Genomic DNA, 18,033 nt, shown 5'->3' with positions numbered 1-18,033 from the left:
GAACACAGACTGCTCTAGCCCTGATGTGGTTAAAAACAAAATGTTCCAACTCTGTTGGCATTCCTTCTCAACATTACACAAAATACACTGCTTGAATGATCTATTAGGCTCACAAAAACAGTTTAATTTATTACCCAGCCTTGGTACAGATGGTGCAACCTTCTTTCGAAAAACAATCTCTCGGCTAGTGATTAGATGATGATGTTGAAGAAAGCCAATCTTTTAATTGTAAATAATCTATGTTGAGATCTGGTGAATGTGAGGGCCACAGCAAGGGATATACATATTAATCAGTACCATTCAGTGTTCTGATTGTGATCACTAAAGGGATATCAATATGACAAAGACGACCATTCAAAATATTCTTTATTGCATTTTCATTCCAAAACTCCTCAGGAAACAGGTTTTAGTGTGGGTCACCCATGCACTCACACATTTGTGGAGAACAAAGTAAAGGAGAACTAATTGGACGGCATCATTTTTTTTTCACGTCTCTGTAAACCTCTGCTCACTGAGCTCTCAGACATGTCTTCATGTTTGTAATGAAGGCTTTATGCACCACAGCCTAGAAATCACAGAGAACGTTTTGGTCGAGACCTGTTATGTCTAGCAAAAAAACATTAAACAAAATATTGCAATCCCAATAGTCTAATGTGAAAATAAAGGATACATGCAAGTGGATGGACTGTCCATCACCACAATAAATTATTGTGGTTTAAAACCAGGTGTTTCAGTTTCATTGTCCAACCCCTGTATATTTATATAGCTGTTATATTTTATACCACTATAGTTTTCAGTATATATAATTATAATTCATTTTCAGTTAGAAATATGTTTGTACTTTGGACCATAAGATCCTAGTTATGATATTGCATTAAGTATTAAAACATATTAAGATAATAAAAAAGCAGAAAAAATGTATGAAGACATAAAATAGTTGATCATTTATATATGTACGGTTTCGCAGAACGTTTTTCTAAGAAATGTACAAATTAGTGGAAGTCATCCTGCTATGACTATATATCTCATCTCATCTCATCTCATCTCATCTCATTGTCAACCGCTTCATCCGTGAAGGGTCGCGGGGGGGGGCTGGAGCCTATCCCAGCAGGCATCGGGCGGAAGGCAGGATACACCCTGGACAGGCCGCCAATCCATCGCAGGGCAGACAGACACAGACAGACACACAGACACATTCACTCACACACTCACACCTAAGGGGCAATTTCAATCAAGTTCCAATCAGCCTGAACGTGCCGTCTTTGGACTGTGGGATATGACTATATAGTGCAACCATATAACATTAGTGCAGAAACATAAAATTTTCAGAGTGCCAATGCCTATGAAAATTATGTAATATATTGATGGTAGTATTATATAGATGGTAGTATATAAAAAAATTGTAAATCTGTTTTTAAAGTTTTTATTAATCTTAAACTTGTAATTTATATTCAGTTGGTTCTGCCTTATGGAAACTGTTGGCCTTCAGTGTTTGAATGACATCCTTTAAAAAGATTGTGAACTAATAGTGACCCTAGTTAAATAATAGGAGCCTTAACCACATAAAGTAAGGGTTGCTGGGGGTGCAGCACCTTTTGATGGCATGAATATGACTTAAAAATAATACCTGTAAATACCTGTAAAAAAAAAAACAATAAAAGAAATCAATAGAAAAACTATGGTTTTGATAATTCTTGTTAATAATAAACTTTTTTCCAATCCAAGAAAACATGAGCTGTTTGCACACAGTAGGAGCTAAACACTGACAGAGTTCCACCGATACATTGAATAGAATAGAATGATTGGAGTCATCGTTCACGATTCTCCATGTAACAGCGAGCAGGACATAACCTCAGACATGACTAATATCCTTTACTAACAAGCTGAAAACTTCATACAGCTTTACTCAACAGTCCAGTCTGAGCCGCATCATCTAATAAGTGTCCCTGAAATCATAGTAATTACAGTCCTACAGAAGAGGAGACTCATCTAGAGCCCATTAAAAAAGTTACAGTTAGGACAGTCTGGATACTGACATTCTAAAAAACACGTTCAGTCCAACCACAGTGTAAAGTTCTTTACAGCACTCTCTTTTTCACTTTAACTCATGAAGTTCCTAAGTGGCATACAGTGAGGAAAAATGTATTTGAACAACCTGTGACTTTGCAAGTTCTCCCTCTTAGGAATTACGGAGGGGTCTGAAATTTTCATCTTAGGTGCATGTCCACTGTGAGAGCCATACTAAAAGAAAATCCAGAAAACAGAATGTAGAATTCTTTTTTTGTATTTTTTTATGTGTTACTGCTGCAAATAAGTATTTGAACACCTGTGAAAATAAATGTTAATATTTGGTAAAGTAGCCTTTGTTCGCAATTGCAGAGGTCAAACGTTTCCTTTAGTTTTTCACCAGGTTTGCACACACTGCAGCAGGGATTTTGGCCCATTCCTCCAAACAGATCTTCTCCAGATCAGCCAGGTTTCTGGGCTGTCGCTGAGAAACACAGAGTTTGAGCTCCCTCCAAAGATTTTCTATAGGGTTTAGGTCTGGAGACTGGCTAGGCCACTCCAGAACCTTGGATGCTTCTTAAGGAGCCACTCCTTGGTTATCCTGGATGTGTTCTGTGGGTCATTGTCATGTTGGAAGACCCATACACGAACCATCTTTAATGCTCCAACTGAGACGTTTAGAGGTGTTTTGCTAGCAATCCTCGCTCAGCCTAGCCTACATAGACTTTCAGTGGTGTTTTGGTAGCTAACATAGCTATACAGCTAAGAGATAGCTTAACCAATAATAATAATAATAATACACTTTATTTATATAGCACTTTCTTAAACACAGTTTACAAAGTGCTTTACAGAAAATAATAACACACAAAGTGTAGAAGTTCAATTATTCAAAACAATACTTGAGTCCAGTAAAATAAAAATATAACCATAAAAAGAAATTTTAAAATAATTGAAGTAAGGTAGCTCAAATAAAAGCCTTACAGAACAAAAAAGTCTTAATTTTCCTCTTGAATATGTTTAAATCATTAAGGGCCCTCAGGTCATCTGGGAGAGAGTTCCAGAGTTTAGGGGCGTAGCAACAAAATGCAGCCTCGGAACTCTTTAACCGGGTGGTGGGTACCGTTAGCAAGTTTTTATTTGCCGACCTGAGGGACCTTAAAGGTACATGCCTCTCAATCATACTGCAGAGATATAAAGGAGCAAGACCATGTAAACACTTAAAAGTAAGCAATATTATTTTAAAATCAATTCTATATGATACAGGCAGCCAGTGCAACTCTTTAAGAACGGGTCTAATATGATCCCTTATCTTCACACGTGCTAATACTCTGGCAGCTGCATTTTGGACCCTCTGTAGGCTTGAGATAGTGCTTTTAGGAAGACCAGCAAGCAGTGCATTACAGTAGTCCAGGCGTGATGATACAAATGCATGCAAAAGTTTCTCACTGTCAGTTACTGTTAAAATACGTCTGACCTTAGCTATATTACGAAGATGATAAAATGCTGTTCTGGATACATTACTAATATGCCGTTTAAAGCTTAAGTCATAGTCAAATGTGACACCAAGATTTTTAATATGGTCTTGGGTTTTTACTGATAGGGACTCTAAATAAGATACTGCTTCAATACGCTCGCTACCATTTCCAATGATAATAAATTCAGTTTTATCATCATTGAGCTGTAGAAAATTATAAGTCATCCAGGACTTAATGTCTTTTAAACAGTCAAAAATTAAATCAATAGAACCTTTGGGGTCAGTAGCTAAAGACATATTTAACTGAGTGTCATCTGCATACTGGTGGAATGAGATATTATATTTACTGACAACTCTAGCCAGAGGAAGCATGTAGAGGTTAAAAAGTACTGTTCTTAAAATTGAGCCCTGGGGAACACCGTGAGTAGAAGTACTTTCACCCAATGTCACATAATATTCACGACAAGACAGGTATGACCGGAACCAGTTTAAGACAATACCTGTAAGACCAACCCAGTCTCTTAGACAGTTTAGCAACACACAGTGATCGACTGTATCAAATGCAGCACTAAGGTCAAGAAGAACTATTATAGACAAATTTCCAGCATCTCTGTTTAATCTGAGATCATTCAGAACTTTGGTTAGAGCAGTTTTTGTGCTATGATGTGCTCTAAAACCAGACTGAAATGTTGCATTCAAATCATTACTATCTAAATATTGTTGAAGCTGAAGAGACACTACCTTTTCGATAATTTTACTGCCAAAGAATTGAGCAAATTCATCACATATGCGATTAGAAGGACCATTGAGAGCATCTTGAGCAGCTGCATCACTGCCTGGTTTGGGACCTGCACCGTCTCTGACCGCAAGACCCTCCAGCGTATTGTGAGGACAGCTGAGAGGATCATCGGCGTCTCTCTCCGCTCCATCACGGACATTTACACCACCCGCAGCATCCGCAAAGCAACCAGCATTGTGAATGACCCCACTCATCCCTCACACGAACTGTTCTCCCTCCTGCCTTCGGGAAGAAGGTACCGCAGCATCCGGTCCAGCACGACCAGATTCTGCAACAGCTTCTACCCCCAAGCCATCAGACTCCTTAACTGCAGAGACTGAACTGATGGTTTTTCTGTACATGCACACACACTCTTACCCCACTTACCCCAGAAAATGGAAAGCACTAAAAACCCTACTACCTCACTGGACTCTATTGCACACTGTGTAATAGAGTAATTACTACCTCACCTGGTCTTTTTTGCACACTGCAAAATTTGCACACTGTCTTGTTATTTATTATTCTTTGTCTGTATTGTGTTGTATTGTCTGTCTGCACTTTTGTACTGTTGCACTATTGTTCTGTCTACACTGTGTTTATGTGCACCATGGTCCTTGGAGGAACGTTGTTTCGTTTCACTGTGTACTCTGTATATAGCTGAAATGACAATAAAAACCACTTTGACTTTGACTTTGACTAGAATGCTCTAGTGAAATGTGAGGTGAGTGGTTAACCAACTTGTCAATTGTGGAGAACAGAAATTTAGGATTATTCTGGTGCCTATCAATCAGACTTGAAAAATAGGCTGCCCTTGCATTTTTGATTTGTGAATTAAATTCAATTTGCAGATTTTAAAAAATTTCAAAGTGCACAGTAAGTTTAGTTTGTCTCCATTTTCGTTCTGCTTTCCGGTAATCTATATTTAACTTATTTATTGATGCAGAATTTTTCCACGGAGCTTTAGGAATATTGTGCCTCTGTTTTGTAATTCGAGGTGCTATAGTATTTATACATTCATTTAATCTTAGTATAAAGCTATCTACCCGTCTGTCACAGGAAGTAGCCTTGATAGGTGATAAAGTGCTAAAAAGATCACAGAAACTTGACACTGAGTCATCTGTAAGGTAGCGCTTTGTACTAGTTTTCCTAGTCGTTTTAAAGCTGGCATGCGCAGAAAAGGTAAAGAAAACACAATAATGATCCGAAAGTGCCACATCAAGTATGTTTAACACCTTAGTCTCTACCCCAACGTTAAAACCAAATCTAAGGTGTGGCCATGTTTATGTGTAGGGCCAATTACATGCTGTGTAAGATTAAAAGAATTTAACAGCATAGTAAAATCACGACTAATATGATTAGACGATTTATCAAAATGAATATTAAAATCACCTGTAAATAAGATATGGTCAAAGTCAGTCATTATTTTTGTTAATAAATCACCAAATACATTAAGAAATGCAGGGTGATATCTAGGTGGATGATAAAGTATAATAATTAAAAAAGACTGTTTGCCACTAAACTTAATTGCAAGATACTCAAAAGTACTATATTCCCCAAACCTCTGTTGTATAAGGCATATCTTGCTATGATAAATGCATGCTACTCCCCCACCCTTCTTATTGACTCTTGGAACATTAAAAAAACAGTATTGAGGTGGGGTTGATTCATTTAGAGCAACATTGTCATCACTGCTGAGCCAGGTTTCTGTCAAAAAGAGGATATCCAGCTCATAGTTCTCAACCATTTGACCTATTAAAAAAGGCTTTGCTAGCTAATGATCTAACATTGAGGACTGCAGCACTTAATACCTGTGATACCTCTACTTGTTCAATTGGCTTTAATGTAACTAAATTAGACCTAGCTGATCTGTAAAGAGTGTTCTTATGGATTTTACGACCATGCCACCAGCTATTGCATAACACTGGGATAGTAGACAGTCTCGTAGCATGGTTTCTAGCATGTCAGACTTCTCGCTCCTCAGGAGGTGGTGTAACACAATATTGTGGGTTTTCTGGTCTGTTGTTAATACAAGACCATGTTGCATGATTGATGTCGTACAGTATGTTTGAGTGCAGAAGCCGAGATCCAAGGGAATTGGGGTGTACCCCATCTTGTCGAAAAAGTTCACCACGGTCCCAAAAGATGTTAAAATTGTCAATAAAATTCACCCTGCGATGGGCACAGGTGGAGGAAAGCCAGCTGTTCAGCATAAGTAGCCGGCTGAAGCGCTCATTACCCCGTTTGAAAGCAGGAATCGGCCCAGAGATAAACACCTCAACAGGAGTACTGACACTGACAACAAACTACAGGTCCTGGATAAAAAGTTCTATTTTGGTCTCATCTGACCACAGAACTTTCTTCCATGACTCCTCTGGATCATTCAAATAATCATGGGCAAACTTAAGACGAGCCTGGTCATGTGATAATTTAAACAGGAAAACCTTCTGTGCCATACATGACTTCTGTGCCAAACTATGAGGTCTTAGTGTATTACCTACAATAACCTTGGAAACAGTGGTGCCAGCTCTCTTCAGGTCATTGACCAGCTCCTCCCGTGTAGTTCTGGGCTGATTCCTCATCTTTTTTAGGATCATATGCCACAAGGTTGGTAGGTGTTCGGATAGTTATTTGCAGCAGTAACACACAAATAAATTATTAAAAAATCATACATTGTGATTTACAGATTTTTTTTAGATTACGTCTCTAACAGTGGACCTAAGATGAAAATGTTTGACCCCTCCACTTCTACATTTCTAGAATGGGAGAACTTGCAAAGTCGCAGGGTGTTGACTGTATGTCACTTAGGAACTTCATAAGTTAAGGTGAAGGAGAGAGTGCTGTAGAGAACTTTACACAGATTTTAAAGGAGCTGTCACACATACCTCACCATGGACTCTTTTGGGTTAATTTTACTAGAGTGTATGTTACTCTGTGTCTCTCTTCTTTAGCTTCAGTAGCTACATGTTTAGTGTACTCCTCCATTGGTTTGGACACCTGTGCTTGTGAGCGTCTGACACCTGCATGAAGTCTAGTGTTGTCCAACCTGTAGCCTCGCTCACACCACCGCGGCATGTACCACTGCTGCCCTGCTGGAGGGAAAGAGACAGCGCTAGTTTAGTCTTTTAAAGTTCAGAACAAAGTTCTCGACTGTAGATGTACTAAATTACAGACCTGTGTCTGTAAGGATTAATCCAGTACCGCGCGCTGTGTGTGTGTGAGAGAGAGAGGGGCGGAACAGGGCGCTGGGGGAATGGTTCGGTCCCGGCGGGCGGTTGGCCGGTGTTTATGACTGGGGAACAGGATGTGCGCTGGGCTGCGGGGATAGAGAGTAGGCTGGATGTGTTAATGCTGCCGCTTATCACAGCAGCTCTGTGTCTGCTCTCGGTAATTAACAGTTTGCGGAGAGTCCACCTGACCTGACTGGAGCCGGAGTGTAGAGCTGCAGGTCAGGTCGACATGGGAGCCGCCGGAGAAATCCACTGATTCACTGAGCTGAGGAAGCGACACGGCCGCGCAGGTACCAGCCGGAGGAACTTAGCCTAGCCTAGCCTAGCCTGTCTGACATATACATTTAGTTGTGTTTTGATAGCTAGTGTAGCGTGTCCGTGCCTAACTTAGCTTACATATAGACATATTTAGCTGTGTTTTGGTAGCTAGCTTAGTTTACATATAGACATTCAGCGGTGTTTGGTAGCTACCGTAGCCTAGCTTAAATACACATTTAGCGGTGTTTTGGTAGCTAGCCTAGCTTAGCCTAGCCTACATAGACTTTCAGTGGTGTTTTGGTAGCTAGCATAGCTACACAGCTAAGAGAGCTTAACCAACTAAGTTACAGGCCATAGATTACCAAACTCTAGTGCCCCGCTGGGTGACAAGGTACTCTATTGTTTTAAACGACATTTCACACTTTAGAAATCAGAGAGAGAGAGACAGACTGTGTCTAAATCTCTTGTGTATTTGAGAAACATAACTAACTCCCGTTAGCTAACGTTAACTTTAACGTTAACGTTAACCTGTCAGTTTGGACAGTCTGCTTCCTGTTCAGTGAGAGGCAGAAGTTAGTTAGCTAGTCTCTTGTCAGACATTAGCTAATAGGCCTTGCGGGTACTGGTCACTCAGTAGGATATTTATATTTTTAACTAGATTATATAGCCTAGCTAAGCTGTGCTTTTTTTTACTGGCAATGTCTGTTTTCCTCTACCAGCAGTGGAAGTTCAGAAGCTAATTTAATTTGTTACAAAAATAAAGCCTTTTATCATTTATTTCCAAAGGCTTACCATTCATGATGTCAGTTAAACGTGTTTTATAAATGTATATTTCGCCTTTATCTCGGGTTAATTTTTTGTTAACATAAGTAGGTTAGTAGGTTTATTAAATAAGTATTTTAATTCTTACGTCCCAGAACATAACCACACTACTCTAGCATACCTAATTGATTTTGAGAAAGCGCATCTCACACAGCTCTAAATGAAAATTCCAATAATATTCAGTATTTCCAGTGATATTCAGTTTACACTACACACCTGGCTTATATGTTGGTATAATAACGATGATGCAATTAGGGGTGGGCGATAGTACAATATATTTTATGGTATTGTGATAAATTCTATTATGGTGAAAAGCAGTACATTTTCTCAGCAGTTGCAGAGAGTCTGTCAGTTTTAATGCGTTTTGTCTGTATGCCAAAATGTTGGCCTAAATATTGTGTATTATTAAATGACTTTAAACACTGTGATATAAATATTTGTGCCATATTTACTTTGCAATTATTTCCATAATGGTAATTATCTGGCTATTTGGCCTTGCATCTTCCTCTTACTCATGATACTACTTTCTCATTTTAATGTAAACTGTTTAATGTGATAGCTCTATGTGATCCAGCCATTTCAAGCATTAAACACTCTGGATGCCTGGTTCCTATTACCAAAAATAAACAATTTTGACAAGAACTGAGCTTTTCAAACCAAAGAATGACCTAAATGACAGATTTAATTAAAATTTTAGATTTCTTAATTCGTATGTTCAATAAGAGCAACAAGTCATCAGTGGAATCTAGGAAGTCAGGCAGAATTTTCTATTTTTTTTTTCCCTGACAGAGCAGTTGGCTGCAACCATGGGTGCAGAGAGCAGTGCCCTGCGGAGCTGCATCTTGGAAGAGCCGTTGCTGACGCTGCCTTCAGGACTCACAATGTACTCTGCCATCTTACAGGATGGAAAGGCTGCCTCTGTGTTTGTCTACAAGCAGGGCAATGAAGACAAAGTCAACAAAGCTGCCAAGGTATATTAAGTCAGAACCCTGACTTGTCACAGATGTGAATCTTTTATATGTTTCTTTGTCCATGTTGAGCATTGTCATTATCGGTGTCCCAGAGGGAAGTTATGCTTTTTCCCTATTGCCTTTTAGCACCTGAAGACTCTGAGGCACCCAAGCCTGCTGCGGTTCCTCTCTTGTTCTGTACAGAATGGAGGCATTCACCTGGTAACGGAGAGAGTTAAGCCGTTGGAGTTGCTGCTTGACAGTCTCACGCCAGAAGAGATCTGTGCAGGCATTTATGACCTGTTGCAGGCTCTCGTCTTCCTCCATGACAGGGTAAGGTCCATGGAGTCCCTTAGTTTGGAACAATAATTAAATATATTAATTGGTTTGTTAGGATTAACATTAGATTGTACTTGCTGTTTATAAAGACAGTTTAAAGGATAATAAAAATGCTGAAGATTTTTTGTGCCATTAGAAAAAATAAATTGCATTAAATTAACAACATCACATGTGTAGGTTTATAAATATCCACACAAGTGCTCATTGTTCCTAAACTGTCTTTTTTATGAGATTTTTAAAGGCAAGCATTTTGTAATTCTATAATTGCGTACTGACTGTCTGTTTCTCTGCATAACTTTAACTAGGATATTATTATTATTATTATTATTACTATTATTATTAATGTTTTGACATGCAAAACAAAGTGCATTGGTAGGAACATATTCTTAAAAACAGCTTTTTATGTATATAATTTCACATGCCTAGCACAGGAAAATTGTATTCAAATTGTGCAGCACATCATCCAGTTAATTTAACAGGACTTATTACACTCTTTGTAATGAACTGTGTAGTTGGTTAGTGTTCTTCATGCCTTGAAGATAACCACTATATATTCACTGTTACAACCCCATTTGTTTGTCTAGGGATAAGAGGGGTATGTAACATTGTGGATAAGTTTAATGAGTGTATGGGTGTGTGAAACTGTGAGGGAGAAAACAATAGACCAGAGAAATTTCCATTTAACCATTTACTGAAGTCACAGCTCAATATATACAGTGACAAAATCCAAGTCCAATATTTACAAAAATACAAAGTTTTCAAAAAGATACTTAAATGAAAACAAAAACAAAAAAAAAGGGCTGAACTTAGGACGGCACCAAAGAAAAGAACTTAACAAAATAAACCAAATCCCTAAGCTAACTTAACAAAAAGAATAACAACTTATCTAATGAAACAATGAAAACAAAAACTAACTACACTAAACCTAATATAATAAATAAAACATACAGAGAGTGGTGCCCGCCCCTTACCTAGGGTGTTTAACAAAAGAAGGCCTGCATGATGGAAAATGTATGAGCGCGCTCCTTCTTACCTGTCCAGCACCTAAAAACAAACAAATAAGCAAACAAAATACTACTGGCTATTAGCCATTTTAGAACTGATTCTCAGAAATACATGATTGTATGTTGCAGCATTGCAGTATGTTTGGGCCACATGGTTTCTCCCCCATCAAACAGCATGGCCACTGCTCTCCCTCTGTGGTGTCTGTCTGTCTGTCCCATCTGCCCTCCATTTCCCTCTGGTGGCAGACCTTAAATAAAAGGAGCTCCACCCACTGTGGAACATCAGCACCTGGACCACACCCCAGGCTGTACCTGTAGAGACACACACACACAAACATGCCCTGCGTGCATTTGCACGTAACACGCCCACCCAAAAAAAAAACAAATGAGAAATTTGTTGCACATTTAAAAAAAAAAATAAATAGAGTTAAGCTCTAGAAAGAGCATCAGCCATTACATTTTCCACTCCCTTTTTGTGTCTCATCTCAAGGTTAAAACCCCATTTGTTTGTCTAGGGATAAGAGGGGTATGTAACATTGTGGATAAGTTTAATGAGTGTATGGGTGTGTGAAACTGTGAGGGAGAAAACAATAGACCAGAGAAATTTCCATTTAACCATTTACTGAAGTCACAGCTCAATATATACAGTGACAAAATCCAAGTCCAATATTTACAAAAATACAAAGTTTTCAAAAAGATACTTAAATGAAAACAAAAACAAAAAAAAAGGGCTGAACTTAGGACGGCACCAAAGAAAAGAACTTAACAAAATAAACCAAATCCCTAAGCTAACTTAACAAAAAGAATAACAACTTATCTAATGAAACAATGAAAACAAAAACTAACTACACTAAACCTAATATAATAAATAAAACATACAGAGAGTGGTGCCCGCCCCTTACCTAGGGTGTTTAACAAAAGAAGGCCTGCATGATGGAAAATGTATGAGCGCGCTCCTTCTTACCTGTCCAGCACCTAAAAACAAACAAATAAGCAAACAAAATACTACTGGCTATTAGCCATTTTAGAACTGATTCTCAGAAATACATGATTGTATGTTGCAGCATTGCAGTATGTTTGGGCCACATGGTTTCTCCCCCATCAAACAGCATGGCCACTGCTCTCCCTCTGTGGTGTCTGTCTGTCTGTCCCATCTGCCCTCCATTTCCCTCTGGTGGCAGACCTTAAATAAAAGGAGCTCCACCCACTGTGGAACATCAGCACCTGGACCACACCCCAGGCTGTACCTGTAGAGACAATTTATCATAATATAAAAAAAAATAACTGCTCACCTCTGCTTTCACTGTTATTCAATAGTGTTACCCCACAGAAGCCCAGAGCAGTTATTATGTGGTTGTTGGGTCATTCTCAGCACTGCGGTGTTTGTGTTTTAGTGTGTGTTGCTCTGGTACAAGTGGATCAGACACGACTCTGCAGTGCTGCTGAAGTTTTTAAATGCTGGCCCCACTCTATTAGACACTCCTGTCTATTTGATCCACCATGTTGATGTAAAGTAGGATATAAAAGATATAAAATCTGTTGCTGCAGTTTGTGTTGTTCTCTAGTTTTCCATCAGTGGCCTCAGGATGCTTCCCACAGGACACTATTCAGTGCAGCTCTCCTGTCCATGTCTAATCCACTTTTACCAATGCAACAGTCACTGACGCACCACACCACCTACATCTATAAGTGTCCTATACAGTAAATCAAGTGTGTGTGTGCGTGTGTGCGCACCACAGGGTCCTTTCAGGGCTGGAAAATTTTAATTTAGAGATGGTAAATGTCTTGTTCATCACTTTATATTTATTTTGTTACTGTATCTTTTTGTGTTCAAAGGGCAAATCAAGCCACAACAACGTGTGTATGTCCTCCGTGTTTGTCAGTGAGGATGGACATTGGAAGCTTGGAGGAATGGAGACAGTTTGCAAGTTTGCAGAAGCAACACCAGAGGTGAGAATCCCACTTAGAATTCTACCTATTTACTGTTCCTAACTGTATGCTTTTGCAGACTGTAAATTTATTGAATACTTAAGTCTTTAAATTCCAGTTATGGTGAAATATTACTGTGTTGGAGGACTAGGCCATTTCTCAAACACATTTTGGTGTTGGTGGACAGGGTGTCCAGTCTGATGCTCCCAGAACCATTTAAGAATAATGTTCGTGCTAAGAAATCCAGCCCTGAACATCGTCTTTGTTCTGTGTGTCTTTCCAGTTTCTTGCCAGTGTTGCAACAGTAAGAGAAAGCAGTGCTATTCCTCCTGAGGAGAAGGTGAGGTACATTTTGCAAGTGCATCATAAAGCAGGCTGTATAATTTTTCCATTAGCACATAAGCAATTACAGTTCAATGACTCAATAACAAAAACAGATTTGTTCTTTATAGCTGGATGGGTTTAAAACACTTCCCGACAAGCACGCCCACTCGCGTGACGCCTTCTCTTTTGGTGTGCTGGTGGAGGCCCTCATTCCTCTACTGAATGGATATGGTTAGTAATGCTCTCTGTTTTACAGTCAGATGCCAAGTGAGATGTGTGTGTCTGAGAAACATCCTGTTGTGGCATTATGCCTCTACAGCTTAAATTAAATTCTCACTTTTAGTTATGCAGTCTTAAAAATTGGGCACCCTTGGCCAAATTACACATTTGGTTATATTTTTAATTAACTTAAGTTGTAAACAGACATTCTGTAACTAGTCATACAAAACACAATATATAAAATGTTTCATAACATGAAAATAGAAAAATGAAATAATCAGTGTGGCCTGTTCAAAACCCTACATTGGTAGGACTTGGTAACAACCCTTTTGGCAAGAAACATATATGCTGCATCTTTTTGTAGCATTAGCCATTCAGCCAAAAAGTCAGTTTTTGCTGCTGAAATTTTTGCCACTATTGTTCATTATTGTAATACTGAGACTCTTCAAATAGGTACACAGTTTATATATTTTTTGAATTTTAAGTATAAAATATACAGTTAAACCAGTACTCTTTAGCTCTGAAATCATTCTCCCACACTTTGCTTATTTCTCTTTTAGTGTCTGAGGAGCTGGCAGAGAGTCTAAGGAGCATGCTGCAGGTCAGCCTGCTGACCCCTGACCCCACAGCAAGATCACCCCTCAGCAGTCTACTGACTCACGAGTTTTTTAGGTGTGACCCCAAACAATTTGTTTTTACCTTTTTAGGGCATTTTAAATTAAACAGCATTTAATTTACTGCTAAAACAAATTCAAACTGATGAACAAAAGTTATTAATTGCATTACATCTGGTTTGCTGTTTTTGCAAAGGAAAAGTTTTCTGTATTTATGATGATTTTCTTTACAGGAATGACTTTCTGGACATCATGAACTTTCTGAAGAGTTTGACTTTGAAATCTGAAGAGGAAAAGCATGAGTTCTTTAAGTACGGATTTGTGTTAATTGTGTTTTTTTTGACAGTGGGATATAGTGTTCTTTAACATAAACTGTGCTACAATGTGTGTGTTTTTCCTTAGATTTTTGCTGGACCGAGTTCATAGCCTTCCAGAGGAGTTGATAGGTGCTCGTTTAGCTCCTAAGCTGTTGAATTCCCTGGTGTTTGCTGAACCTACAGCTGTGAAAAGCTTCCTGCCTCACCTTTTACAGCCAAAGAAAGGTACTGTAATGTTCTAAATGTTATATATTTGTGTTTCCATCATAAATTAATCATGAAATTTGAGAGAAAATGATGTAGTAGTGTGTGAAAGAGTTGTCTAATAATTCTTTTTAAACTGAAAGTTTAAGATCATTGCTGAATGAGCACATTTTAATTTATCCCTGTGTTCTGTGGTTTATTACAGACTCTGGAGTGGGGGTTGCTGATGAGTGTCTGCTTTCTATGCCACTGTATCGGAGGCATGTGTTCCCACAGCTTCTGAAGCTCTTCAAAGTTAATGAAGAGCATGTGCGGATGGTGCTCCTCTCGCATATACACATCTATGCTGAGTTCTTCTCGCACGATGAGCTGAAGAACCAGATCCTACCTCAGGTTAATATCACTGGGTTTTCAATGACACTAACAAATGGCATTATGAAAGCAAAATATGATTCTTAAAAACCTCTATGAACCAGTGAATCAGTGAAAATGTTCAATTGCTCTTTGTGTTAAGCTTGGAATCTGTGTACTGAAGTTTTTCAGTTAATAAAAATATATATATATTGCAGGTGTTGCTGGGAATGAGGGACACAAATGATACACTGGTTGCAATGACATTACAGGCTCTGGCAGTACTAGTCCCACTGCTGGGTGCGGAAGTGGTGGTGGGTGGAGAGAGGACCAAGGTCTTTAAACGGACCACACCAAACTTTACCAAGTCAACAGAGGTTACCCCAGAAAGTAAGTCATTGTTTAGCATTACAAGCTCTTTATTCTCTTAATTGCTTTTTTGTTTGTCTGTGTATCTAATAAATGTTTAGAGCTTGTATTAAATAAATGATTTTTTGCTTTCCTGTGCAGCCTCACCGGTTCATATTGTTGGACGGTCACTTCCCCATGTGTCACAGCCATCAAAGATTATGAGCCTGTTTCCAAAACCTTCTGAGGGCAAGTCGCTAGTTCTGGAGAACCTAAGCTCTATTCAAAAAGTTCACCCTTCAGCATCAAAGACAGGTAGGGTAAAAGGTGGCAATGAAGAGCTTTCAGCAAAAACATAAGGTTGTTTGAGTCTCACTCAAACTGAAATGCTTTAACTTGTAGTTCTGGTTTAAAATGTTTGTTTTGCACTGAGTGCTGTTAAAGTGGTGATTAAAAATGAGTCTGAATCTGTACAGGGGTGAACAAAGACATGACACTTCCTTTGAATGGCTTCAACAAAGACAAGCAGAGAGAGAACATAAGCAGAATAGCCAAGGTTGAGGATGAGAACTGGCCTGACTGGAGTGATTCAGAGGAGAAATCGGACAGAGACGAGGGTCAGCCTGTCCAAATCAACATATGGCACCCAAACACTGCCTCTGAATTGCCGACCACTGCTGAAGGCAATATAGAGGAACCCTGGGACGATTTTGAAGATTCAGAAGTAATCTCGGATCAGTCGCCTACGACACCAACACTGGCCCCGGTGTCAAGGGCCTCAAGAGACCGTGCTGCTGTATCTGTACCTACGCCTAGTTCTGGACCTCAAAAAGTGTCTAAAGCACTCCAGCTGAGCTCTAGTGTGAAACCTTCTCCAGAGCAGAACACATCATGGGATACTGGCTGGGACCAGAGCATTGAAGACCTCCGGGCTTTTCAACCAAGTTTATCTACACAGTCCAAGCCCAAAACTGCACAGAGGAGTGCAGGAACGGGAGGACTGGGAGAGGAGTTCACTATTGAAGTGAAAAGGAAGCTGGAGAGGGATCCAGAGCTGGACTTCTTTGCTGACATGGTACCAGACATAAAGCTGTCCTCTTCTTCCATGCTTGTCCCAGCAGGGAGTTCAGTGAACAAGTCATCAGGACTTACAGCTGGACCATTATCTCACGCTGAGCCAGAGAGTAGAGGCGCAGTAGACCCACTGCACCTGACTGCTAAGTTTGCTGCAGTGGATCTGACAGAGGTGAGAACATTGTGATTCAGAACACTCTCAAACTGTTGTGAATTCTCATGAGTTAATATGAGAGTGTCACTGAAACGCTAAGTCTGATTCTACTTCATTCTCTGAATTCACCTTTTGGTGTGAGTTTATCACAATTTATTTCTTTTATTTATTAATTTAATTTATTGCAGTTGATTTGGTGAATTTATAATAGTATAACCAGACACCAGTCTGATATCTCTCTGCACAAAGTGGAAGAGCAAAATTCACCTGTCAAAGTAAAACTTTAAAAGCTAAAAAAGTAATGTATTCTGTCAGGGTGGTATGTAACAACTGTCTTGTCTCCCACAGACTGAAGCAGAGGGATGGGGTGATGGTGATGAGCTCAACTGGGAGGATGAAAATGCCTGGTGAGGAACTAATCTTATCATGAAGCCATAAAAGGCTGTGCAAAAGACAAATCAGTTTACAAAGTCGGTGCAAATATGGATATTTCCAGTGTTAGCTGATAAAACACCTCCCAACACTACCTTTTATTGTGGAACTGTTATCTTAGTGCTACTAAAGCAGGAGCATTAAAGAGGTTAGCTTTGCCAACATTTATGGTGATTGGATTATGTTCTTGAAACATTTATCCATTTCAAATTATATTGCTGTACCAAGGCGGCTGGATTTCTTTTCATTTGCCTCAGTTTTATAAAGATATGTGATAATTCAGGAACATTGTGATAAACAGGTTTGATTGACAACAAGCAGGCATTAAAAATATTTTTTTTTGTTAGAATGACTTTCAACAAAATTAGTTTTTCTATGTTGCAGTTGTTGTTCTTGGAAGTTTTTTTTTTTTTTTTTTTTAATCAGTTCCTTCAATTTGTCCAAACAGCTATTTGCCAAGTTGTGACAAAACCAATCTTCTTTCACTGGAAGTGCATATGCTACATTTGTCTTTAGTTTTATTCTGTTTTTATTTTGTGCCATAAACCTCACATCCATTCTACCTATTCAAAGAAAGAGCCTTATAGAATAGCCAGTCTCAAATAAATGTGTATATATAGAGAATATATTGAAATAAAAGTTTCGGGGCAGGGTTGTGCGAGTGTGAGAGAGTGAAAGAGAGAATGCCATAATTTATTTGTATTGTCAGCTACTGATGGAATAAAAGGTTTTATGGTATTTCTGACTTTTGTTATTTCTTTATACTTCAGTCTGTTTACACTGTGTTTAAATGTTTGTGGATACCCCATTTCTAATGAATGCTAATGTAACTAATAGCTTGTCTGGGAATTGTACTTTCAATAGACCAGGACTCTCCGAATCAGATAACCATAAACCTATTGATACAATCAGGGTGTGAATTATACAATAATAATAATTGGGGGGGTCAAGTGTTTCTTCAGGTGTTACTAAACTGAAGTCTTACAAATGTCTTGCCTTCTTACTATACAGCACGTAAAAGAAATTCATCACATCAGCTAATGTAGCACATACCACACAATCACCTTTATAGTCATAAATAATATATTTTACAGCAAAATCCTGCAAAAACACACAATGCTATTGAATGCTATTTCATCAGCTTAAAATTTTAATTAATATTCTACAAGATCACTCCCACAGGAATCATGTTGTTTAATTCTATATAA

General features: G+C 38.8%; 1 protein-coding gene across 2 annotated transcripts; it reads left to right on the top strand.

Moving 5' to 3' along the window:
• Positions 1 to 7,341: 7,341 nt before the first annotated feature.
• On the top strand, positions 7,342 to 17,563 carry scyl3 (SCY1-like, kinase-like 3). 2 transcript variants are annotated; one of them, XM_007245429.4, is made up of 14 exons: positions 7,342 to 7,776; positions 9,361 to 9,537; positions 9,664 to 9,849; positions 12,696 to 12,809; positions 13,072 to 13,128; positions 13,241 to 13,343; positions 13,892 to 14,003; positions 14,179 to 14,256; positions 14,348 to 14,487; positions 14,672 to 14,859; positions 15,036 to 15,207; positions 15,328 to 15,480; positions 15,642 to 16,411; positions 16,742 to 17,563. In XM_007245429.4, exons 2-14 carry the CDS (start codon positions 9,373 to 9,375, stop codon positions 16,802 to 16,804), a joined length of 2,301 nt encoding a protein of 766 aa, XP_007245491.3. In that variant the 5' UTR covers positions 7,342 to 7,776; positions 9,361 to 9,372; the 3' UTR covers positions 16,805 to 17,563. The 2 variants fall into 2 exon arrangements, with proteins under 2 accessions (XP_007245491.3, XP_007245490.3); XM_007245428.4 differs by having other exon boundaries at positions 7,343 to 7,776; positions 9,356 to 9,537.
• Positions 17,564 to 18,033: the final 470 nt, after the last annotated feature.

Source organism: Astyanax mexicanus, chromosome 1 (genome assembly GCF_023375975.1).
Source record: "Astyanax mexicanus isolate ESR-SI-001 chromosome 1, AstMex3_surface, whole genome shotgun sequence".
NCBI lineage: Eukaryota > Metazoa > Chordata > Actinopteri > Characiformes > Acestrorhamphidae > Astyanax > Astyanax mexicanus.
The sequence above is the reverse complement of the archived record's forward strand: the minus strand, read 5'-3'. Positions and strand labels throughout refer to the sequence as shown.

Excerpts from the sequence above, each read along its gene's own strand:
- scyl3 (XM_007245429.4), top strand. The coding sequence starts at position 9,373 with ATGGGTGCAGAGAGCAGTGCCCTGCGGAGCTGCATCTTGGAAGAGCCG. Across the intron at positions 14,004-14,178 it reads CTGACTCACGAGTTTTTTAG|GAATGACTTTCTGGACATCA; the intron begins GTGTGACCCCAA and ends TTTTCTTTACAG. Across the intron at positions 15,208-15,327 it reads AACAGAGGTTACCCCAGAAA|CCTCACCGGTTCATATTGTT; the intron begins GTAAGTCATTGT and ends TTTCCTGTGCAG.